This window comes from Chelonoidis abingdonii, chromosome 3 (genome assembly GCF_003597395.2).
Source record: "Chelonoidis abingdonii isolate Lonesome George chromosome 3, CheloAbing_2.0, whole genome shotgun sequence".
NCBI lineage: Eukaryota > Metazoa > Chordata > Testudines > Testudinidae > Chelonoidis > Chelonoidis abingdonii.
The window spans coordinates 71,778,600-71,804,380 of record NC_133771.1 but is presented as its reverse complement, the minus strand read 5'-3'; the positions used below and the strand labels follow the sequence as shown (position 1 = coordinate 71,804,380).

At 40.4% G+C, this 25,781-nt stretch overlaps 1 protein-coding gene and 1 long non-coding RNA gene across 4 annotated transcripts in view; one reads left to right on the top strand and one right to left on the bottom strand.

The window, feature by feature from the left end:
* The window catches only part of LOC142046567 (uncharacterized), a 1,033,250-nt gene extending 1,014,529 nt beyond the window's left edge, over positions 1-18,721 (bottom strand). The window contains exon 1 of the long non-coding RNA XR_012655512.1: positions 18,559-18,721. This is a non-coding gene — a long non-coding RNA (uncharacterized LOC142046567). The remainder of the gene's footprint in view (positions 1-18,558) is intronic.
* RRAGD (Ras related GTP binding D) overlaps positions 1-25,781 on the top strand; it is a 38,243-nt gene that overhangs the window by 5,082 nt on the left and 7,380 nt on the right. Inside the window, exons 2-6 of one of the 3 annotated variants that reach the window (XM_032779586.2) lie at positions 2,494-2,759; positions 8,681-8,976; positions 9,474-9,673; positions 10,461-10,575; positions 23,806-23,948. In XM_032779586.2, coding sequence (XP_032635477.1) covers positions 8,734-8,976; positions 9,474-9,673; positions 10,461-10,575; positions 23,806-23,948 — 701 coding nt within the window. In that variant the 5' untranslated portion in view covers positions 2,494-2,759; positions 8,681-8,733. The remainder of the gene's footprint in view (positions 1-2,493; positions 2,760-8,680; positions 8,977-9,473; positions 9,674-10,460; positions 10,576-23,805; positions 23,949-25,781) is intronic. The other 2 variants (XM_032779585.2, XM_032779587.2) reach the window with 2 other exon arrangements.

The following is a 25,781-nucleotide window of genomic DNA, read 5'->3' as shown; positions in this document are numbered from 1 at the left end:
CACCAAAAAAAGAAAATCAACCTTCTGTTGCTGACGTGACTCAGATGATGAAAATGAACATGCATTGGTCTGCACTGCTCTGGGTCGTTATCAAGCAGAACCCATCATCAGTATGGACAGGACACGTCCTCTGGAATGATGGTTGAACCCTGAAGGGACATACAAATCTTTAGCGCATCTGGCACTTAAATATCTTGCAACACTGGCTACTGTGAAATACGCAAGGGATATATTGTAATTGTCTCCCACTATTGGGGTGGGACACAGGATACGGATTTAAAGAGGACTATTTGAAAGAAACTTATCAGTTAGCATCTCCAGTAATGTGAGGAAGCTAATATGGTGTATTCTATGTATGACTCTCACTAGTAGAACACAGTAAAGGCTACATATTGCTCTCAATGATTATAAACTCTCTGAGCAAGGCTTTTGTCTTGCTTTTTCTTTGTAATGCAGTGTGTTTGCTAGTGGCACTATATAAATATGCGCAAAACTGCTATTGATATCTGAAGTCTGTCATGGCTTAAAGGCATCTCCTTTGTGTAGGAAAGTGCTTCTGGATAGGTTGTTTTGCATAAAACTTGATTTGTGAATACTTCCAAAGGGCACATAATTTAACTAGCATGACTTTTGCAGTCTGGATTTTCATGGTTGCAGATAAAAATTAGATAAACAGGCCTACACAACATGTGGCCCGGGGGCCGCATGTGGCCCGCGTGGGCTCACTGTGCAGCCCGTGGGGGGTGAGTAGGTGGGCTTATGTGTGGCTCGTGGGGGGATGAGTAGGCAAGTGGCGGGTGAGGGAGGGGGGCTGAAGAGGCAGGTGGGCAGTAATGGGATGAGGAGGCGAGCCGGGGTGGGGTGGGGGGCTGACGGAGGCGAGCAGGGGGGCGAGCAGTGGCGGGAGATAAGGAGGCAACGCCGACGGATGGGGGATAGGAGGCCGAGCGGGCATGGCAGTGGCGGGGGCTGAGAGCAGCGGGAGGAGTAGAGGGCTGAGGAGGCGAGTGAGAGTCAGATGGCTGACCTGCTTACGACTGGTCTGCTCCCACCCCTTCTTCCAAGGGTGCAGCTGTCTGATAGTGCCTTCCTTTCATGTCCTTCCCCTTCATTCACACCTCAGTCATTCAACAAAGGGAATTGATTACAAAGTGGGGGAAGAGCTTGTTCTACTTTAGCAAAAAGGCATTTTTCATTTATGTTAATTATGCTACCTTAGGGCCCGCTAATACACATATTTCCAATGTTCAAATACCTCTGTTTCGGTGGGCAGCGCTGGGGAAGGAGGTTGTTTCGGTGGGCGGGCAGTGCTGGAGAGGATATTTTGGGGGGCTTGGTGGGCGGGAAGTGTGTTTTGGGGGGCCTTGGCAGTCACTTGGGGGTGTTTGGCAGGGTTGGTGGGGGGGGGGGGGTTCGGCCCTCAGATGTTTTCTTTCCAGTAATATGGCCCTCGCCACTTTATGAGTTGTGCAGGCCTGAGATAAAGGATCATGCTGCCCTCCAGTGGAAACTGTTGACATCTTTAGGATTTGTGCTATGTGTAAACCTCACTTTTATAAATGTTTGCCTTTTAAGTAAGAAATATCAATAATTATACTAAGTTTATTCTGCAAAGGGAAGAATAGATTTTTTCCCACGTCCAGAGTAAGTGAAGTATGTAGATTAGTGTTTGTCATATCATAACTACAATTCAGAACCTATTCTGGAAAGTTGTAGTGACATATCTACAGGCATTTCTGTGGCAAGCTGGGGAGGGCCTTGTCAAGCACGCAATAAAAGAATGTGGGCGGACAATGTATCTTCCCATTCCTCTACATATAAGGAAATTTCCAATCTTCTCAAAGGAAAATGCTCTAGCAATTCTGCCATCTCGTCATAGGTCTGAAAATATAATTTATCTGTCTCCATCTCTGAAACTTGAAAAATAAGGAAGCTAATTTGCACTCCTAAAGCAATAGAGTTCGCATCAATTTTTTTTAAGTATAGTTTTAACACTAAGCAGTCTTTAAATTAGGATTCCAGAAAAAGTGTAGCAGTTTGGCAAAGTTTATTTAATATGACAATTCATTTAAAAATTAAGATCATTAAGAATAATTGATTTTGGACAATATAATTTTTTTTTTTATTCTTTGAAACATGCAAAAAAAGCATAGACTAGAAGGAACGCAAAAGACAGTCTTTCATTCAAAGTGTTTTTATTAAATAAATCATCAAACAGGTTTTCACTTAGGATCTTGAGTTGGCCAAGACAGTTAGCAAATTTCCTGATAGAGGTATAACTACAGCGTAATTAAAAAACCACACTGGCCTGTGTCAGGTGGTTTGTGGGCTCAGGCGAAGCCTGAGTCATGGGGCCTGTGCCAGCTGCAGATATCTAATTGCAGAGTAGGCATACCCTATATAAACACATGTACATACACATTGATGCGACTGTACTGTACATTTTGGAGCAGTGGGAAACTTTCAAACACCTTTTTTTTTTTTCTTCTCTAGGCAAAAACAAACTATAAAGTCCCAGAACGTTGGTTTGTTTTGTCCACAAGACCATACCTCCAGCAATGGAATTATCACAACACCATGCTAGGGCAGTGGTTTGTTATTCATGAAGAAGAATGGGGTTCCTCCCTTCTCCCTCCACTCTGAATTGCCAACACCACTTTCTGCAGCAACTATGTTTTACTTGGAGGGCTTTCATCCATGTATTATCCAACCTGACACTGTTTAACTTGTGATATCTAATGGGATCATAGTACAAGATGGTATGATTACAGGCCTTTTAAAGTTATCTAAAAATCATGGGATCCAGGAGTTACAGCATCATTTGCACTTAACCTCAACCATTCTGATAACACTATGTCTCAATCAGTCCAGCTGTTCTTGAGCCTAGTCCAGCTGTTCTTGAGCCAGTAGGTGGTGCCAGTGTGATGCTCTGTACCAATGCAGACAAGATATTAGTTCCCCTGGAATAACACTTGAGTAATTAACACAAGACACATGACAGGGTATGTACAACATTTTTTTACGTGCCTGATGTGCACACCTCAAGCATGTGTACTCAACTAACATACCCAATTTCTGGAAGAACATATAGGCTCAATGACAACACATTGCTTACACTTTATAGGCGAAATTCATCCCGGTGCAGAGAATCTATACTGCTTCAGCCCCTCTTAGATTCTTGGGTAAGTCTCCCTGTACTGGCATGAATTTTTCTGTCTTGCAAACAAAATGTCAATTTATATAACATTAGTCATCAAGGGATACCTGTACTTATTTAACTTTAATAGTATTTCACTTTGAATACGTAAATTCTGTAGCAATAAGGGTACATTAGATGACTACCCTAGAATCTTTAATCATATCATATATAGCTATCACATACAGTGCTTTATAGAGATGGGTGTGAGCTACAACATTTCTTTCTGGATTTCAAGCCTTCCAAAGCTGGGAGATGGTTGAGTTTGGGGGAGTTAGTTCAGCTCATTAATTTTTCTTTAGAAATTGGAACTGAGTTTGAATTTCAGATCCTCAGAGTTTGACTCTGGATCCAGAGTTTTGGATTCAGTGCCATCTCTGATTACATACTAAATGCTTGGTGATCAGAAGATGACATTCAGGTATGCCAGTCACTGAGATAATTTTCCTTACCAGATTCACTTAGACTGCTTCTCTGAATTAAGTCAATTATAAATTATGACAGGTCATTAGTTGTAAAATGTTTATTGGGGAATCAGTACTGTGACTGGATCTCAAGTTTGTACAGTCTAGGACATCTTTTCTGAAAAAAGATCTCAGAAACCTCCTTTCATTGTCAGATATCTTGCAGGTCTCCCTTCCCCAGTAACTGTTTCTGCTAAAGGCAAATATATGGTCCTCATCAGCAGTGAAGAACTTGCAGGATCAAATCCTTCATTTGCCATTCCTGAACTCATTCATTTTGAATTTTGGTCCCTTTTCATGAAGGTTGGTCATTTGTCTAAAAAGTATCATTTTTTGTTTTTTGATCCAAAAGATGTTTCCGCAGGAGTGAAGGAAGACCAGTGATTGTTACACATACAATACGTGAAGAAAATCTCTCTTTGTTGCTATAATATACAGTAACTCCTCGCTTAACGTTGTAGTTATGTTCCTGAAAATTGTGACTTTAAGCTAAATGAGGTTTAAGCAAATCCAATTTTCCCATAAGAGTTAATGTAAATGGTGAGGGGGGCGGGGTTTAGGTTCCAGGGAATTTTTCTCACCAGACAAAAGACTATATTATATATTGTATATATTATATATAGTTTGTTTAAAACTTGTACTGTGTGTGTGTATATATATATATAGTTTGTTTAAAACTTGTACTGTGTGTGTATATATAGATATACACACACAGTATAAGTTTTAAACAAACAATGTATAACATATACAATATATACAATGTATAATATATACAATATACAATATAGTCTTTTGTCTGGTGAAAAAAATTTCCCTGGAACCTAACCCGGCCCCCTTTACATTAATTCTTATGGGGAAATTGGATTCTCTTAACATCGTTTCTCTTAAAGTTACATTTTATATATACACAGTATAAGTTTTAAACAAACAATTTAATACTGTACACAGCAATGATGATTGTGAAGCTTGGTTGAGATGGTGAAGTCAGAGGATGGGATTTTTCCAGGGAATGCCTTACTGCTAAATGATGAACAAGCACTCGACTGAGCCCTCAAGGGTTAACACGTTGTTAATGTAGCCTCACACTCTACAAGGCAGTACAAATGGAGAGAGAGGAGACAGCATGGCAGACAGAGACATATACCCTGTGTGTGTGTGAGAGAGAGATGTGCATTGCCCCTTTAAGTACGCTGATCCCATTCTAAATACATTGCCTTTTTAAGTAGATCCACAAGTTGAGACAGCAGCTGCTGCTAGCAAGCTCCCTCTGTCCTGAACCCTGTTGAGTCCCACCCCTGCTCTATGGAGATGGGAGAAGCAGGGGGGAAGGAGACACCCTGATATTAGTCCCTTTCTTCCTCCCCCATCCCCTCCCGCATAGGAAGCAGGAGGCTCCCGGGAGCAGCTCCAAGACAGAGGGCAGGAGCAGCACATGGCAGTGGGAGGAGGGACAGCTGAACTGCCTGCAATTGATAGCCTGCTGGGTGACTGCCGCACAGGGAGCTTAGGGGAGCGGGGAGCTGATAGGGGGGCTGCCAGTCCACCCTGGTTTCAAGCCCACACCAGCTAGCTACAATGGGCTGCTCTTTCTGCAAGCAGTGGGCAAAGCAGGCAGCTGCCAAACAATGTTATAAGGGAGCATTGCACAACTTTAAATGAGCATGTTCTCTAATTGATCAGCAACATAACAATGAAACAACGTTAACCAGGAGGACTTTATGTGAGGAGTTACTGTATCTGTACACTACACCAACAGTGAACTAACAATATGTCTTTCATGATGGATGTGAGAGTTCCTGGTCTTGTCTGGTTAAGATGTTTAGTAGTTGTCAGCATTGTTAGTCTGCTGCAACATTTGTTCTCTGAGGCAGACCACTGTCTGCTGCTATCTTGATCCTTCATATATGCTGTGTTCATGTGTCTCTTTCCTGTATGTGCTTTATGGTACAGATGAAATGTTGCAGAAGTGCATGAAAGGACTTTGTAATTATATCCAGTACCACCTTTCAGCCTAAGGTCTCAAAACATTTTAAAAACTTGTAAGCCTCATCTAAAGATTTTTATCAATTTAACTATTTTGGTTACCTGCGTAATTTACTGAAAAAGTTAAATTGTTATGTCCCTTTGTGTGGATACCTATACAGTACACAGGTGCTTATGCTGGAATAGTTTATTCCTCTAAATTTCACCTCTGATGAAAAGCAACCAGCTCTGGAGTTTAATACAAGTTGTCCAATAGCACACAGTAACATCTCTTCTGTTGGAGATGGAACTTCCAACAGCCCAATGAGCCTCAACACTGTGCTGAGGCTTTGGTTCAGTACTGACCAAGAAGGAAGACTGCTGCCACCTTCAGCTCCTGAAGCACCTGTGGCATGTATTTTCTTTAGAGGCTTACAGTCCCGCATAGGATGGTATGTAACTCTAGCGGACTGAGTCATCAACAAAAAGTATTACCCTAATACTAACTATACTCTCCCCCACACCACCTCCTCTCTCCCACAAACTGGATAAAGCCAGTAACTCTCTGGATAACCAACAATAATCCTTGCTATTGGTTAAAGAGAAATTTAGATTATTTAAAAAAACATTTTACAAGTATTTCAAGTTCAGTTAGACAATAAAAGGACAGTGATATTAGAATCACATTGTTGATGCTGTTCTTAATTCTTTTGCATAGAAATGCAAGGAAGATCACTAGGCAAGTACTTTCTGAGTCTGTGTCAAGATCCACAAAATTATCCCTCTTGAATCAAAATGACATAAATGGAGGCTAAACTGCAGCCTGGTAATCCCTCTCTCTTTGCATTACTAACGGGATCATCTTTTTTCTACCTACATCAGTACTGTGACAATCTGTCTCTGGTGGTGTTTTTGAATGCTATGGCTATTAACAGATAACATGCCTGCACCTATGCACAGATACATACATCATATGCAAGTTTTCAAAGCTGGATTGCATGTAAGAGAATACTGTCAGTTTTTTATTTTTAAATAAAACCAAATAAGAAAAATGCAAATTGTTTAAAACAAAGCATTAGTCCAAAAAGAAAGATGCTTCTAACATTTCTTTGATAGTTACTGTGCATCACAATTGTGGATGGAAAGACTGAGTCATAAAATGAGAGTGCAATAGAAAACTATCTTGGTTTGTGTTTTAGTTTGAGCTGCAGTGGCAAGTGTTATAAGAATGAAGACTTTTAGGCTAGAGCTATGGACAATAACTCTTCCACGCCAAAAACTACCTGATAATTTTATTATCTCTAATTCTTTTACAGTTTGTGAGAGGCTCTCTTTATCTCCACCTCATGCACATATACCTGAGGTGATAGATCATAGTGTGTATTAAGTCTAAGTGAAAAGAGACACGTGCCCCAAAACAGTTTATTATCTAAAAACATGGTATAACAGGTGTGTAAAATAACCAATCAGGATAGGTGGATGAGGTAACAGTAACAGAAGCATGTTTCATCATATTATTACAGCTTTGAACTGTTCACACTGCTAATCAGCAGTAATAGCAACCTGCTACCTACTGAACCATTTTCAGTCAACAGTGACTTTTAGGCATTGTCATAGAGGTGCCTTTTTAGGAAAGATCTGAAGGAGAATAAGGAGGTAGCCATATGGATTTTGAAAAGGAATCTTTCCCTCGTGTATAGGTAAGCATAAGGGAAGCAGATAAGCATGTGATGAAGATTGGCATCCTTGGCAGAGCAGAGGTAAGGGTTTACCTCATAATAGAACAGTTAATTAGGTAGATCTAAATTAAGAAAGGCCATAAAAAAATCAAGGAAAAGTTTGTAAAGTATTTGTTGCAGTGGAGGAGGGAGAGCCAATGGAGGGACTCAAAGAGGGGAGTAATGTAGTTAGAGTGACAAGCCAGGTAGAGTATCTTAGCAAAAGTAATTTGAACAGAGTTGTGGGGTTGCAGTGTCAAGGCTAAAAGGAGTATCTATTCTTAAGGTCCTGAACTCCAAAGCAGCTGATGCAGGTAGAGTGAGTGTCTGAAAGGTTGCTGGGTTGCAGACTTACTGTAAAAAAATGATGATCTTTCTGTGGCTGTAAGGCTTCAAGCTGGAGAGAATTGAAAAGCGATCATGCTTCTGCCATTATATCAACAAAGAGGTACGTTTTGAAACCCTCTTTTTGTCGTCCCAGTCACTGCAAAGCATGTTATCAATTTACACCGTGAAAAAATAAGTCCCTGCTGGGGACTTGCAACACACACATGATTCCCTCTCATGCCCTACTGTATATCATTTAAAAATGTTCATTGAAGCTTCAATCCTGCAAATGCACAGCACACAGAACTGTGATTTCTTCAGTGGGAGTTCTGCACATGATGATTTGCAATATGAGGTCCAAAATTGTCAGCACTGATAGGTCTGGTCTATTAACTGTTCTGATGCCAATTACAGTGTAGTACAATAGTAATGTACCAAATTCTCATTCTAGGGCTGCTGAGCATCCGGCTACATGGCGGGCATCAGTGAGCAGTAAGATAAATAGTGAAGTGACAGCAGGGAGTGATGGTCCTTAAGAGTGTACATTTCCTAACTGAATGCTGTTTATTTCTATTACTCCACAGAAACACAGCTGCAAAAATATGTATCTGATTGTAATGGAGATTAGACCTAGATATTTTTAGGTTGTGGGAGGCATGAAGAGTTTGTTTTTGTGTGGACATGTGTGTTTGATGCCACCTAATAGCTCTGTACCCAGGTATCTTGCCCTGAGCACTCTTCATTTTTTTTTCAGATGAGAAGCAGTAGGTTCTCAAACAGTAGTTTAGGAGGGGGAAGAAATTTTATTTTAAATATCTTTCTTTCCACTTTCTGAGATTGGCAGTTGTAGTCTAGATGCAGATGTAAATGCACGTAAAATAAAGTAGTGTAATTATTACTGCAAAATGTAAGTAAATCTAAAGTGCATATAATATAGTATTTAATATAAATACAACTGCTGTAATTTATCCCTGCTGGAGTGTATCATTCTTCTTATTGTGTGGTTTATGCAGTTCTGGATTTCAGTGACCCGTTCAGTACTGAAGTTAATCCAAGAATCCTACTTATGGGACTGAGAAGAAGTGGGAAGTCTTCCATTCAGAAAGTTGTCTTTCACAAAATGTCTCCAAATGAAACCCTTTTCTTGGAGAGCACTAACAAGATCTGCAGAGAAGATGTTTCCAACAGCTCCTTTGTTAACTTTCAGATATGGGACTTTCCTGGGCAAATTGACTTCTTTGACCCTACATTTGACTATGAGATGATTTTCAGAGGCACTGGAGCACTGATATTTGTCATAGATTCTCAGGTAAAGAGGAAGTTATAAGGGTGGTATTCAGACCACCTGTTTGTCTTAGTCATTTTTCTCCTCCGTTTATAGGCAAATGAAATGCAAACACAGAGACAGTCAAATTTTCAAAAGCATGTAAGAGACTTAGAGCCTAAGTCCTATTGACTTTTAATGGGACTTAGGTGCTTTTGAAGACTATAACCACCGATTACAATTAAGTTGACAGAGTTGGTGCTTTTTTAACCTCTTATTTGCAAATAAAGGTTCAAAACCTAGTTTTAGTTTTTATTTTAAATGCAGAAATAACTAGTCTGCTTTAAAGTCTCTGGTTCCTTGCATGGATTTGCTAGTGATGGCAATTGGGCTTTTGTGCAGGTATAGGCCTTTATGATCACAGAAGTTTAAAACAAAGGAATTTTGAACTGTAGAAGTGTCTGCAAGTTTCTTATAAAATGTAGCTTTTGTCTGGTAACTGTTTGTCATAAGGTTGTGGGTTTTATTTTTTCCATTATTAGGATGATTATATGGAGGCCTTGGCTAGGTTGCATCTCACTGTGACCAGAGCTTATAAAGTGAATCCAGACATCAACTTTGAAATCTTTATTCATAAAGTGGATGGCTTGTCTGATGATCATAAGATTGAAACCCAAAGAGACATTCACCAGAGGACAAATGATGACCTTGCAGATGCTGGATTGGAGAAAATTCACCTCAGGTGAGAGAAGCAACTGTACACAGAGTATTCTGGAAAAGAACGAAAGCCATTATTAATGCTAAAGCCAGAACCAGAGCAGCCTATCTGATAGACAGTTTATTACTTTCTAATTTATTGACATAGCAGGCAATAAGAATTTATTAGATATGACTATTAAGGGAAAAGATAATGCCTTTGACTAAATTATTCAGTCTGTAGAAAGAGCAGATTATTTTAGAAAATTGGAAATAATGCACTTCAACAAACTGGGAGCTACAGGACATTAGAAACTTCAATGTGGTTCTTGGGACTTGTGAAATAAAAAATGCCATCATAATGATATAGTGCTTCACAAACATGCTAATTCATAGAGTAGCTAATCACTTTGATGGCATCTTTTCATTGTTAATTTCATCCCTACTGTTTTCAAGATGTAAAGCAAGACATAAAAGCTATGTAGTATTGCTCTCCTGGTATACAGAAAATGCTTTCCAGAGGATATTGAAGTGGGAACTAGATCATTAAATTCCATATATAGAAGAGCTTTGCAGTATCTATGGTTTCATGTATTCATATTGTGTACTGTCATGTTAAATATAGCCCTAAAAATATATGTAATTGTTTTAATGATTGACTTCAGTTTGTTGAAGAACTGTGTTTTAGAAACATTATGCAACTTCTGATCACAAGGGAAAAATGCACAACTTCAAGTACTTTGTGTTTCAAAATATTTTACATGCTCATTATGACAGATTCAGAATGTTCCTTTTATATGGCTAAAAGGAAAATATGGTGACATTTTTTCCAGCTTTTATCTGACAAGCATATATGATCATTCTATATTTGAAGCCTTTAGCAAAGTGGTACAGAAACTGATTCCACAGCTCCCAACACTGGAAAACCTCCTTAACATCTTTATCTCAGTAAGTATTTTGTGTACTTTCTAGATTTTTGCATAGAAATGATTGAATACAAGAAAACTTGTGATTTATTCTGTAACAAGTGAATCCTAAAAACTACTAAGTGCCCTTTTGAGAGATGCTGTGCATGCTCATTTTAAAGTGAAGTCAGCAGGAATTTAGGGTTTCTACCTCATGCAGGATTTGGGCCCAAATCATTGCAAGATGTACAGAACAGTGTGATGCATTTTTTTCTAAACTGAAAATATTTTGAGATCATCAAATTATTTTTCAAGGTTAGATGGCACATAGAGTGAGCTGACAGTCATCCCTCATCTGTTTAGACATTGGTTTAATGTGACCTAGGTCTGTGTGGTATGGCTTCTGTTTGTTTGGTTTTAAATAGCACTTGACATTTTCATAAATTATAAAGCCAGAAGGGATCATTGTGATCATCTAGTCTCACCTACTGCATAGCACAGGCCAGAGGTTTTCCCTGGATTAATTCCTGTTAGAACCAGTGTATATTTTGTAGAAAAACATCCAGTCTTGATTTAAAAATTGCCAGTGATGGTGAATCCACCACAGTCCTTGGTAAGTTGTTCCAACAGTTAGTTTCCCTCACTGTTAAATTTGTGTCTTACGTCTCATCTGAATTTGTGTAGCTTCAACTTCCATTTTTTGGAACTTGTTCTATCTTAGTCCATAACTTTGAGAACATATAAATGATAATTAACTGATCTTCCAGCAGACTAGTAGGGTGGGTAAGACTTTACAATTTGACAGAGTGGGGTGAGAAAACTGAAACAGAGAAGTTTAGTGAACTAGTGAAACTGCGGCCAGAGATACTGGACTCCTTGTCAGTTAATGCCCATTCCCAATCTCCCATTATCATAGAAAGTAATTGAAAAGGTGGTGGTTGTTCACTTTCAAAGGCACGTGGACAACAGTATTAAAATACAGTGCTGAGCATTATACAAAATTTAAGACAGATAGCCATATAGCAGTATCCTGGATAGGTTCCCATTTGGGTGACAGCCTTCATTGGTGTTGACAACATGCCAGTCGTTAAGACTTAGGGTCATAAATAATCTTATATTGGGATCAACTGTGCATTTTGGAACTAGCAGAGAGCTTATGCTGAACCATTCTACCCCTCTTGAAATGATTGACCATAGGCTGTTTCTTCTGTGACTGAGGGATGTTCTGGTGGTGCCCTGTAGGTGTTTTCAGTCATGTCTAGAATGCAGGAATCAGTTGACTGTGATAAACAGTTCTTTGTCAAGTCCTTGAAAAATGGTATCCTTGAAGGACCTGTACTGTATCTCCCATGTTGCGCAGGGTATATCTTGCCAAGGAGGTTTGTCCAACTCGTAAAAACAGGGTAAATATAATCAGTAAGTCAGTGACGTACAACTGCCTATCTCTTGCCCTATGCACCTAGTAAGCTCTGCAACATATGAACAACACTGTCAGTGTGATGGCTTAGAACTGTCTTATCTTCGGTGTTGGGAAAATCAAATTCCTACTCCTGGGTAGAGGTAATCAGATAACAAAATTTAGAGGCTTGTTCTTCCTTCACGTCAGAGATGATAAATCAGATTAAGAATCTTGATACCAGTTTTGATCAGGCTTTTTCCATAGGAAGCCATGTGTTTGAGATGAAGGGTGGTTTTTTTAGTGAGCAATATGCACAGGTTATGTTTTCATTTATCTCATTAAGACCTTCCAACAGCAATAGTGACCTATGGTTGTAATGATTCTAGGGGTGGAGCAGTTGTTGCAGAGTTTTTTGTCACTGGGAACTCGTTCAGAATGCAGTAACATATTTGCAATCATGATCATAATATGCCTATCCTGTAGTCTTTATGGTCTACCTACCACTTTACAGGCAGCCAAAATAAACTTGCACTGTTGGTCCTTAACTGTGTAGGCCTTTGCTACATACAAATCCTTCCTTTTGAGCCTCAGTCATAGGGATGTTTGTTGTTTTGGTTTTGTTTTTAGCAGGTGATCGGTTTTTGTTTATTTTTAATCAATGTCCCCTAGGATATAGAATTTGTTTGGTCCAAGGGAGATAAAAATCAATAACCGTTGAGTTAAAATAAAAGTAAAGCTTGCTTTTGTTGTTCATATTGGATTTTGTTGTTGTTTATATCTGACACTCTCTTGAAAAACTGAAATAGATTATTGTAAATCCAATCTAAAAGGTTCAGCTCAAAATCAGTTTAATATGTTGGAATGGATCAATATGTAACAAAAAATGCAAAATACTAGAAATCAGTATGTGTCCTGTACACTAGATAGCTTATTGAATAAAAATCCTAAATACAGCTGGATGAAAACATGTTACAGGCCTGACTGTGGAATGACTTCTGATATTCCTTAAAACTCCATATATATTTAGGGACAAATCCTGACCCCCTTCACTTTGAAGATAGACACACAGTTTGTTTCTGTTCCTTGATTAGGTAAATATCATACATCTTAGCTATCCCATCAAAATTAAGCAACACAGCTTGAATTTCAGCTATTGAATATCTTTAATCAATCCATAGAGTAAAGGAATGTACCAGACACATTTGATTATTGAGGAAATGGTTATTTGTTTGTTTTGTTTTTCATTTTTTGCTTGCAGATATTCAGCAAGCAGAAAGAGGCTAAATGAATGAGAAATTATTCATTATGAATCACTCAGCTATATTGAAAACTCTTGGGAAAATCTCAGTCCCAGAGCATTCTAAGGGGCAGTTACCGCAAACACTCACTACTGGACATAATCCATATGAGTAGCCCCATTGAAGACAATGGGACTATTACCGGGCATAGTGCTTGGTGGGCATTTTGGAGCATGGAGTATGTCTTTCCTTTATGGAAAACACTTAGCATGTTTTAGATTTTACTACAATCTAAGTAATGAACACTTTTTAAGGATTGTGTCCCAAATTACTTGTGAATGCTTAGATCCTTTGTCTGCTGCCATTGAAGTCAGTGGCAAATTTCCATTCAGTGGAACAAGGAGTGGGAGCAGCTATTTGCTTTTGATCTGTTGTATGGCATTCTGAACACTTGGGAGGAAGTAACAACAATATCTATATTTTAAATAGCATAATCCTTCATGTGACAGGAATGTACTGGCAATGTCTTTTTAACTTTCAAGCAGAGCACTAAATACTTTGTTGAATGTAAAATCATAAACATAAAGCATTAATTTCTAACATGCCAAGTTCAGTGGTTTTGTTTTATTTTCACAACCTAACTTACATATACTACATATATGTACTATATACTCATGAATAAGATGAGTAAAATTATCAAGCGCCTAAATCCAATCTTCAAAAGCGACGTAAGGTATGTGTGCAGCACAGCTAGACTCCTATGACTGTCCTGTACCAGCCAACTTGTGCTTGCAGTGCTTGCAGTGCTTGGGCTGCGTGGAGCTGTTTCACTGTTGTGTGGACTTCTGGGGTCAAGGTGGAGCCTGGGCTGTAGAACCCTGAAAGGTAGGAGAATCCCAGAATCTGAGGGCTCCAGCCCGAGCACTGATGTCTACACAGCAATGAAACAGCTGTCGGAGAAAAACTCAGTTCTCACTTTTTGTCTGGGTGCAGCAGAGTCAGGTACTTTATTCTATTTAGCAGCTACAGCAGGGAGAGAATGTACTAGGACATAGGGTCTCCCCTTCCTAGACAGGTCTCTCAACAGGTAAACAATTACAGCAGGATTTATACTTTTGATACAGACAATAATAAGCAACAGCTGCATTTTGTTTATATATAGGTCATCCTGATATCCTGTTTTTCTCACTTAAGAGACTCCGGTCTACATTTCGTATTATCTACACAAGATCGAAAAACAACTTCTCACACAGTTCTTTTCCACTCGCCTCACACAATCCTCGCTTCTACAAATCTCATGTTATTAGGGTTACAGTTAGCCTAACTCTTGCTAACAAAGACTATCATGCATTAAGATCCCCTACAAATCCCTGTCAGTTCTTTCTGTACTTCCACACTCCCCCTTTTGTACTTCTAGTACAACAAATATTTTCAAACCTCTGTTTGCATTAAGCCATGGATTTCAGATTCTACATCAGATGTTTCAACCTTAGGGGTTTTGATTGGATGTAATGACAATGTGTGATTAGCATGGACATGAAAGGTATTACTATTATCATGTCTTTTACAACAATGACAACATAATCCTAAGGTGACTAACAGCAATACAAGCAATGACATTCCCATAATGATAATATGATGGAGTTGTTGTACAGTTTTGGTCACAAAGCACAATACATCATACTTAGTACACAAAGTAGACATTCTATAAGCTGTATGAAAGGCATACTTTTCAACTTGATATATATTTTGAAGCATGTGAATTTGCCCTTGTATTTCAGAGATTCTTTGAACCTCTGGTAACAATGAAAGCAAATTTTGAAATCGATCAGGTACTAAGCTGGGCCAATTAAAGGGTATCTGGAAACTAAGGGCTACTTGCAAAATTGTATCTGCAGGCCAGTAAACAATATGATTGCCTGCAGTGGTAATGAGATTTAAATGTATATCTTGCAATGTGGTGGTTTTAACATACACACAGCTATCATTAGCTTGAAAAAATAGGTGTCCTGTCAGGATAGTTCCTTGTCTTCTACCCTCCCAGATAACGCAGTCGTGAACAGTGACAACTTCTCCTGGCTTCAGTTACTGATACACTGAAGCTGTGGGGGTTCTAACAGTCAAAATGTCCATTGACTCTCTATTCCTATCCAAAATAGATAGGTGTTATTCTAGGGGCACTGACTATAAATTAGTTAGGTATACCAGGTATACCAGGTGGTCTAATCTCCCAGATGTCACGGTGAATAATCCAGTCCCACGTGCATCCTCCCCATGGACCCGGCAGGTTTCGGTATGTGGGAGCCTACACTGCCCTAACCAGTCCATGTGCTTGGAAGGAGCACTCAGGGCCCGCGCTTCCATTTAGGCGACCTAGGTGGTCGCCTAGGGTGCCAGGATTTGGGAGGGTGGCAGGCTGCTCTGGAGGACCTCTCGCAGGTGTGCCTGCAGAGTGTCCGCTGCTCCCGCAGCTCTGGTGGAACATCCGCAGGCACGCCTGTGGCAGGTCCACCGGAGCCGCGGGACCAGTGGACCCTCCGAAGGCACGCCTGCAGGAGGTCCACCAGAGCCACGGGACCGGCGAGCGGCAGTGCATCCCCTGCGGCGTACCACCGTGCTTGGGGTGGCGAAATGGCTAGAGCCGGCCCTGCGCCTAGGGTGCCAAAAACCCTGGTGCCGCTCCTGGGAGCACTGTGAATGTCCACACTTCCACCCAGAAAGTCTTCAGTATGTCTCCATGACCACAGATCAGATGGTACTCCTGATATGTCTGTAAGGGCAGTGGGCCAAGTCTGGTGCTCAAGATCACTCCAAATGGCCATCAGCTGGTCATTCAGGAAATCCTGAATTTCTAAACATACTGGATCCTACTGCAATGCCTTCCCAGCCTCAGTGATATTCAACACTGTCTCTGTCAGCAACTTCCGGGTCATTGAACTAAGGGTGGAAATAACATGTAACTCACCAACTCCAGCCTGTACTTGGGTTAGCCGAGCTCCAGAAATAAGGCTAGCGGCCTTTTCTAGTTGGCCCAATTTCTCATCATGTTCTTGGCTTTTAAGAATATTCCAAATGGCTGCTGCTGCACTATTGGCCCCATCCCATAAGGATCCGGTCAAATCCTTCTTCTTCCAGAGGAAATAAACCAGGCCCTCTGTTGTGCTAATCTAATGACAGCTCTTGGGAGCAATTTGGGTATGTAGAGGTGATCTGGAAACTGGATAAGGGCAATGTAAATTTGACAGTCCCTAGTGTTATGTCAATCACAGTCCATTGATATCCTAATACATCTCTCTTTGGTGTAGTACTATATCACATCTGTTATTTAACTATTCTCAGGTACTTTCAAAAGGCATTAACATTAATAGCATAGGAGGGGGTGTATTGCAATAAGGTACAGGTTACATTATTATGTCATGGGAATGGTTTCATACAAGTAAAATTCTCCAGTGCAGAACCCAAACTCTTTTGGTGTTTTTTTGTTAATCACTAATTGGGTGACCAAATAACAATAGAGGGCCTCTTTCATGTAACACAGTACAAATTCCGAATAGCCAGCATATCTACTTCACTATAGACCCATCCAATTTCAAATTACGATTCTTGGGGTCATTTGTAATGCATATCATGATTTCATTTTACTCGATCCATTTATTCCCACTCAGTTGTTTGCCTGTTATGGGATATCCTGAACTTTAAACATAGTTTTTTTTCAACATATTCTTTTAATAAATCACTAAATGTGAGGGCCGGCCATTGGTTTTACAATAATGGCATTAAGTCTGTATTGGGATGTATTAAATGGGGTATGTGATATTGAGGCAGATGGCAGGGGCAGTGGCAGCAAGGTTGATTGCCTTTGTCTTGTATTTAAAATCAAATTAGACGAGAGCAATACATGCTGAGGGAATTTATCCAAAACACTAGGGTGCGCCTGGATTTGACTAAATGCCAAATCAATCATTCACATTCCCAAGCATGGTCCCAGAAAATTCCTTCCTGCAGTGTATAATTCTTTGTCCACCAGGATCAGTCTTAATGTCCTTCTAGGTCAGGATTTCCTGATTTGACATTTCAGTGGAGTGACGTGTTCCTTCTTCTTTTCGCAGAAAGCAGTCGTGGATTCAGCATCCTACAGGGTAGAGGTTACAGGGCACACCCCTGTATGTTTTGTTCCTTCTAGAAAAATTTCAAAGGCACAAGTAGGTCTGTTAGTGGAACAGGGAGAGTACTAGCCACTTCACCTTGTCTTTTTCCCTGCTGTTCCCGATGGCACAGCAGAGCTAGAAGGAGAAATAGGCTAATCATCAGTAGGAGATCCTCCCGAGGTGGAGGGTCTTTTTGCACGTGAGAATCATGGCGTCCAAGCATACAGTCCTTGGCCCATCTCACCAGCCAGCTGTTGCGTAGTCAGCAGGATTAATAGGGCCCTTTCCAGCATGGGAGCCAAGCAGGCTCTTTCCGTTGGTGGACTGCTTACACATAGATCCAGTCTCTAATTCCAAGGAGTGGCCGGCTGCTAGGGTCTTTGGGTAGCGCTTCTTTACCTGTGAGAAAAGAAACCTAACACATTTCATTAGTGCCTGGCAGTGTTTTGCAGATCTCATAGCTGCTTGAGCGCATTCAAGCCCCACCCTTTTCTTGGTTGTCAGCCAAGTCTTAGCGGTGAGCAGTGTCCTTGAATGGGGGCAGTGTCTTATCTTTAGCCTGAGCTTGCTAGCTATTTTTTCCAGTTAATTCATTCTGTTCTTTTTCCTTCTTCCCCTCTTCGCTTCTTTTAACCTACAAAGGAAACTTCAACTCTTCACTCATACACTTTTTCCCAACAACGAACACATAAGCATTGCCATTATAAAGTACATTAGTCCTATTATTCAATGTATGCCACATATACCCTTCCACTAAAATAACCTTATTACAGAGCTTTGGAGCAACAAGCCAGGACAAGCACACCCATTTTGAGGAGTTCACTCAATACAACCTCTAGTCCAATTGCTTCCCACCATCCCTAGCCCTCTGGCTAGAAATCTGACGTAGCCAGAAGGATCCCATGTACAATATGGAGAGTGGGTTAACTTTTCATGTCCTTGCTTCCAAAGACTGTTGGTATGCAAATTTTAATAACAATTTTCAGTTAAAAGATTTGGCCAATGAAGTTTCTTTTTCTTACTTAAGGAAATGTATTAGACTTTAGTATATCACATTTTCCTGATTTATCCAAACACTTTGTATTCCGAGTTGAATAAAACAAGTATCTTCATTTTAATTTAACCCTTCTGTTTGATTTTAAACTAGACTATCCTATAAAAATATTAAACACAACAATTCTGGCCATGAGACAAACACCACAAGACGGGACATAGAACACAAAACATAATTCCTATTGCACCAGTAAATGCATGGTATGTTGAATGCTGTTCAGCTGGCATCAGTTTTCTCTGATTATCTGAAAGACAAAAAACAGAGGTCTACCCCTTCTGGGCAGTCAATCATTGCTTAAATATACAAATACCCTTGTTGATTTCAGGCAAAACAGAGGAATTACCCCATATTTTCTTCCTAGTCTCTTCCCTTAAACATTCTTTCTCACAAGACTACCCGAGTCCTCCCTCGTGAGGCTTGCCGCCTGGGCAAAAATGCATGGCTCATTGGCGTTTAACTATTCAATTTCTTCTTGTGGCAAACACGCTGCTGTTACGGCATATGCTGAGCACAAATGGTTAAATTTTGACAGGTCCCTGAAGGACCGGTACTTGCTTAGCCAGTGTTTCCTTTTCTAACTGGAAGTCCTGTCTCAAGGCCTGCAACTTGCTCTGGGCGTAGGTTTGAGTTGCTGCCTGGTTCATGATCTATGCTCTTAATTGCTCAATTCTAGTAATTAAGTACACATCTCTTCTCTTTTCTCCAACTACTCTATTGCCCAGTCCTGCTACGACTGGGGGTAGATCCACCTGCCACCCTTCCCGGTCAACCAGGGTGGAGAGAGGAATGCTTAACCCCTCTCACAGTTCTCAAGAACTTACTGCGGCTTGAGAGTGGGCACACCTTAATCATGCAGTCCTCAACATATAACACCAACAGTACAACAAAGGAAACAAAATAACAAGGGCAAAACAATCAAATAGATGGTGTAAATTCTGGCAAGGGCCCCCCTCTCAATGGCTCCACAACACTTGACAAATTTCTGTTACCCTGAATCTATCCCTCGGTGTCAGGTGGACTCAGGCTGACACTACAGGATCGTTATTGGCGGAAGATAAAGAAAACACCATATAACTGCATTTTAAAGCTTTCATTAATAAGTAATAAAACAACAACAGACGAGTGTTGGGAACGGTCCCCACATCACTTCAGAAAAAAACATTAATGCCGCCAGGCCCTAAGCCTTTTCATAACTCACACATGTACGTCAGACTGCCAAAAAAAATCGTCCTGTGTATAATGTTCAGAGAAGGGGAAGAAGTGGACTGGGAGATTATCCTGTATATAGCTTGTCCGAAATTTGCAACATGCTTCCGCTCTTGGGAGGGCTGTTCTTTTACACCCTGGAATCTCCTGCAGTGTCTCTTTCAGAGATTTCAGTCCAGGTCAGCTGCCTGTGGCTTTTCCAGTGTCACCAAGCTACACTGGCTTCGGGGTCACAAAGGCACACTGTTGGATCTCACTGGACAGTTAAACTTTGCAAATGTGTAATCTCAGTTCTGTAACTTTTATTGCCTTTGGTTGACCTCTGTGTATTTTTTTTCACAGCCAGCTAGGGCCGAAAGCAGTTTTTCTTTGTACTTAGCATAGTCTGCATTGATTCTTGACCTTGAACACAGAGCAACTTTCTCTTTATCCCTGGGCCAAGATGAATTTCCAATTAACCCGTTCCTTTCCTCAATAGACAAATTACTCACACTGTGTCAGAGGCTGTTTTTGGTGATTAAAAGCTCCTCTGAGATGTATGATCTTATCTAGATTGAAGGTACCTTCTAGTGGGCATTGTTTAGATGGATTTTCACGTGTGTAAAGATTCCAATTCCCTAAATACCTGCAGGTTGTTGGACCCATAATGTATGTACATGAAATAAGATAGGGTACCCTTAGGGGGTGAGGTGGAATGTTTAGACTGTCCCCCACCCATTTTCCAATCTCACACACACAGAGGGTATGCCCTGTCCGCGCTAGTGGCTCATAAACTAAGGGTCTCTCTCAACAGGGTACTCACACAGGACAGGCTAACGAGGATGGCCACGACCCTCCTACACCTCCCTTAAGTGAAGAGCATTGGCTAGTCTCAGGGAGATGGCGCCACTTACTCTGATTGCGTCCAGTGAGATGATCAGACTGTCAGTAGCCCACACGGAAAGGAAGTGGGGAGGGAAGATGGGTTCACACGCTCCTAGACCCAGGTAGCTTCCTCGCCGGACGATGCCAAGCCGAGTCAGCCCACCATGGGTCGGATCTTATAAAGATCCTCAAGTTACCAGGCTTGCATTAGAGTAGTCCTGGTCACGAGCTTTCGCTTCGCAGAGTATTCTGGGTGTCTTCTGGTAACAGTCACTCACACTGGTGTACACACACACCCCCTCCCCGCAAGGCCTTTATTTCCATATACTACGATGCATCTGTACCTTATGTCCGGACCCAATACCGGACCCAACCGCTCTTGAGGCGGTAGAAAACCCCTCAGCACCGGTGCATACCTAATACATTTCCTTATGCATTACCTAATGCATTTCCCTATTCATTACCTTGTTGGCCAACCAAGCAGTTCCCCAGTACTGCTTCAACCTAACCTTGTTGGGGGTGGGAAAACCGTTTCCCAATACCACTCTGCATCTGATCTTGCTGCACAGTCAATAAGTTCAGATGGCATAAGCCCAACAGGGACAGAAGGCCGCATGGATAGTGCTCCTCCAATACCCCAACAGAGATTTCAAAAGGTCTCATACCTTTCATGTGTCTCAGTAGGCGTTGCCATCCCGGACTAGCCCCCAGATTGTCGGAGAAAAACTCAGTTCTCACTTTTTGCTTGGGTACAGGAGAGTCAGATATTTTATTCTGTTTAGCAGCTACAGCAGGGAGAGAGTGCACTAGGACATAGGATCTCCCCTTCCTAGACAGGTCTCTCAACAGGTAAACAATTACAGCAGGATTTATACTTTTGTTACAGACAATAATAAGCAACAGCTGCATTTTGTTTATACATAGGTCATCCTGATATCTTGTTTTTCTCACTTAAGAGACTCCAGTCTACGTTTTGTGTTATCTACACAAGGTCGAAAAACAACTTCTCACACAGTTCTTTTCCACTCGCCTCACACAATCCTCGCTTCTACAAATCTCATGTTATTAGGGTTACAGTTAGCCTAACTCTTGCTAACAAAGACTGTCATGCATTAAGATCCCCTACAAATCCCTGTCAGTTCTTGCTGTACTTCCACACAGCCCTGCAGCCCAAGTCCCGTGAAGTTTGCAAACCTGAGTTGGCTAGCATGAGCCAGCCTCAGGTTTTTCTTTCTTGTGTAAATATACCCCTAGGCATTTGGGAGGCTACATCTCATTGGTAGTCAATGGGATTTAGGCCCCTACACCACTTAGGCATGTTTCAAAATTTTATCTGATATCTATGAAGATTAAAAGTAAATATTCTCCATTTTTACAAGAACTAATTTTGTTAAACCAGATGTCATCATAAAGAGATGTACATGTTACCAAGTCAAAGATTTAGATTGGTGGATAGGGAATATTTCACTTCAAAGTACATCAAACAGTTACATGTTATTGGCTCTAACACCTGCTGATGGAAGTGAAGCTTTTTTTAAGAAACTTTAAAGATAAAAAAGGCTAAAATTGATTTTTAAATTAAGCTTCTCTACTTGTCGTTTCAGTCACCTTAGTTTAATTCGATTCACCGTAGCTTCACCCCTTTTAAATCCAGTGCAGCTGGATATTACCTCTTCCTTCCATTTCTTTTTCCTACTTATGTATTATCACTCTCTCAAATTTGTTTAATATGTTTACTTTTAATGTCTGTTTACATTTTTGGATATATTTAGAAACTATTTTTATGTTGTATGTTCTTGTCTGTGAAGTGTTGTGGGGTACTCTGAAAACAATAAAAGAAACCTTATTTAGAGGTGGGCCCAAACTAGAATCACAGGTGCACATCCCTGAAACTTCAGGACTGATTTTTTTTTTTTTTTTTTTGAGGTAAAACAAACTAGACTCACTTTCTTAAAAGCAGAACAGGACATTAGGCACAATCCCACCAAAATCTGTTAAGAGTATTGGCAGTGCTTTCAATAAGGGCAAGACTGAGACAATGATATTTCAATCATTCTTCCCACACTTTCCTAAAAAGTAACATAATGCTGATGTTCTATGCACTTCCTATTATTATTATTACTGGAATATTTTAGGGTATTGACTTGTTACTATACCTTACCTGAGTAAGTAACAATATATAATGATATTGAGCCTTCTCTTTTCATATTTTCAGACTTTTCTGTGTGTGTGTGTGTGTGTGTACCCTTTTTTTTTACTGTCACTAATTTTATCTGAGCTATTTCTTCTTTCCTTCTGAATTCTCTCATCCACCCTCTCCTTTCTCCACTATAGGTGTACTGATATATGAAAAAGCATGTTTCTAAAAGTCAGATTATCTTAACTATGTTGATTATGCCCTCTTAGATTATAAAACTCTGAAGATTTTAAAAATCTATTTTACATATATCTATATGATTTTTCTTTATTCTGTATTTCTCACACTTGAAAATACAAAATAGATTAGTCATTTTCATTCTTGTTTATAGAACTTTCCTATTCAGTTTCATATTCAACTCATGTATGAAACTACAATATTTAAGTTTCAAACACTGCAGGAGACTAAAATAATAGGGGAATTAAATAATAATTTTCATTGAAATTAAAATCTTGTGTTTTTGTAAAACCTGAATGTTTAAATGAATTTTGACATGTGCTGAAGTACATGAGGAATTTTTGTGTGAAAATGACCTTTTTTTTTTTTTAAATCATACAGATGCCATTTTGGTCACCTATGACAATCAAATATTGTATTTTTGTTCTTGGGTTTTGAGGAATTGTAAGAGATCCAGAGTGTACAGTTTGTAAATTTCAATAATTGATTACTAGAGAGTTTTATTAAGAACAATCTGTGGTATATGTTTTCCCATTGAAATAAAAGAAAATTCAAGCCCATGACACCTATTATTACTGATGGGAGTTCCCAGGATTAGTTCCCTTTCTGTTGATGGATGAATTAGAGGTCCTTTAAAATTAAGCTGCCCAAAATGTTATGGGCTATTGTGCTGAACCATACCCTGGGCTGAAATCCCTTAATTCTTGGAAATGGGAGAAAGGTGGCAGGAAGGTCACTTTAATCTATAAATGTTTGTTAAATAGTTCTTTTGAAAGAAAACAGTACTGAGTGAAATTTAACTGAGTTTGTCTCAACTACAAAAACTGTTCATCAGAGGTTTTCAAGGCTTCTGATGGAATTATGGAATTGCTGTAGCGCCAGTTCAGACCCATATTAGGCAGCATAAATGGACTTATACATATACCTTTAAAGAATATTTTAAATATTAAAGAATATTAAATATTAAAGAATATTTTTCTTTGTTTTTAGAATTCTGGGATTGAGAAAGCATTTCTGTTTGATGTAGTCAGTAAAATTTATATTGCAACGGACAGTACTCCAGTGGATATGCAAACTTATGAGCTCTGCTGTGATATGATAGATGTTGTTATCGATATTTCTTGTATCTATGGGTAAGTAGATTGTCGTTAATCATGCTTGTTAATCTTCTTTAGCCACATTGTTAGGCTAGAATATATTATACGGTAACTAAAAACTGAATGTCCTACAGATTGGAATGACTTCGAAACATTGCAGATTTACAGGTTGTATTTACAGTATTGTATGTCGAAGTGAATGGGAAATCACCTAAGGTAGCCCAAATACATGTAATCTCATGGAGACTCTAAATATGCTATGATAGTAGCTATGGCCTTACCCAATTCACGGTCCATTTTGGTCAATTTCAGGGTCATAGGATTTTAAAAATAATCAATTTAATGGTTTCCGATATTTATATCTGAAATGTCATGGTGTTAAAACCATGGGGTCCTGGCCCAAAAGAGGGTTGTGGGGAGGTCTCAAGGCTATTGTAGGGAGGTTGTGGTGTTGCCACCCTTACTTCTGCGCTGCTGCTGACGGAGGTGCTGCATTCAGATCTGGGCAGCCGGAGAGCAGCGGGCAGCACAGACATGAGAGTGCTTTGTGTGTGGGGGGGGGTCATCACTTTTTGTAGGGGAGAAAGGGCTGGCCTTATGGGTGGGTGACTGCCTTTGGCCCCATTATTAACATGGGTGTAGTTTGGGGATGGGGGTGGTGTTTCCCCCCTAAACTGCAAGCCTGTGGCAAACATGGATCGGCAGACACAGATCAGTGCTGGCATCTCCTGTGCTGGCAGCTCCCCCTCTGTGAAGCGCAGCCCCTGCTGGCGCCACTCCAGGCCTTCCCATGGCTTTACAGGTTGGGGAGGGACAAGACTTCCTCTTCTCCTGCAGAGGCCACTCCTGGGGCCGGTCACCGACGGGAACATTCCCTGGGTGCAGGAAGCTCTGCACCATCACCCTGTTTCCTGCCCCCATTGCTCCCCAACCATAGAGGGAGGCATCATTGTACAGGGAGCCAGAACCAAGGGAGCAAGGGGGCCCTGCCCCCCAAACTATACCCATTTTAAAAGTGGGGGGCAGGGCCCCCTTGCTCCTGGCTCCCTGTACAATGATTCCTCCCTCTGTGGTTGGGGAGCAATGGGGGCAGGAAACAGGGTGATGGTGCAGAGCTTCCTGCACCCAGGGAATGTTCCCGTCGGTGACCGGCCCCAGGAGTGGCCTCTGCAGGAGAAGAGGAAGTCTTGTCCCTCCCCAACCCTGCCAGGACTAGCAGCTGGAGCCTGATGCATGGTAGGAGCCCTGTCTGGGGTGCCCCCAACTCTGCCAGTCCCTGGCAGATTTCACAGGGGAGACAAGATTTCGTGGTCCGTGATATGTTTTTCACAGCCATTAATTTGATAGGGCCCTAATAATACCCATTAACATAGAAATAGGGAGTGGAAGGAACCATCCTTTTAAAATGATATTCTTTTGTGAATCTCAGTGTTGAATTTCACACACAAATGTTTGCCATTTTGTTTTAAAAACGCAGCTCCCGTTACTATGTTTGCCATCAAATGATACTCCTTGCCTCCTTCCTCCCCATACTCTTGTTCCTAGCTATCTTGAGTTTCATTTTCCCATCCCCTTCCATTAGCAATCATACACTTCACTGCTGTAATTGTAAATCTTTAAAACTGTTAAATGTACAAAGTATAGTTTTGGCTGAGGTTCAGTACACATTAGATTTTTGAAAAGGGAGAAAAATTGTAGAATTTTCTTAAAGTTTACATTTTATTACAGATTGCACGAGTTCAGATGCTTCACTAATCTTACAAAAGCTTGTGCCTTGCAGATACATACAATAATTAAGGATCAGTTTCTGTGATGTTATATTTTAAGGAAAAAGCTGCTGCTGTGTACATCAAAAATAAACACATCTAA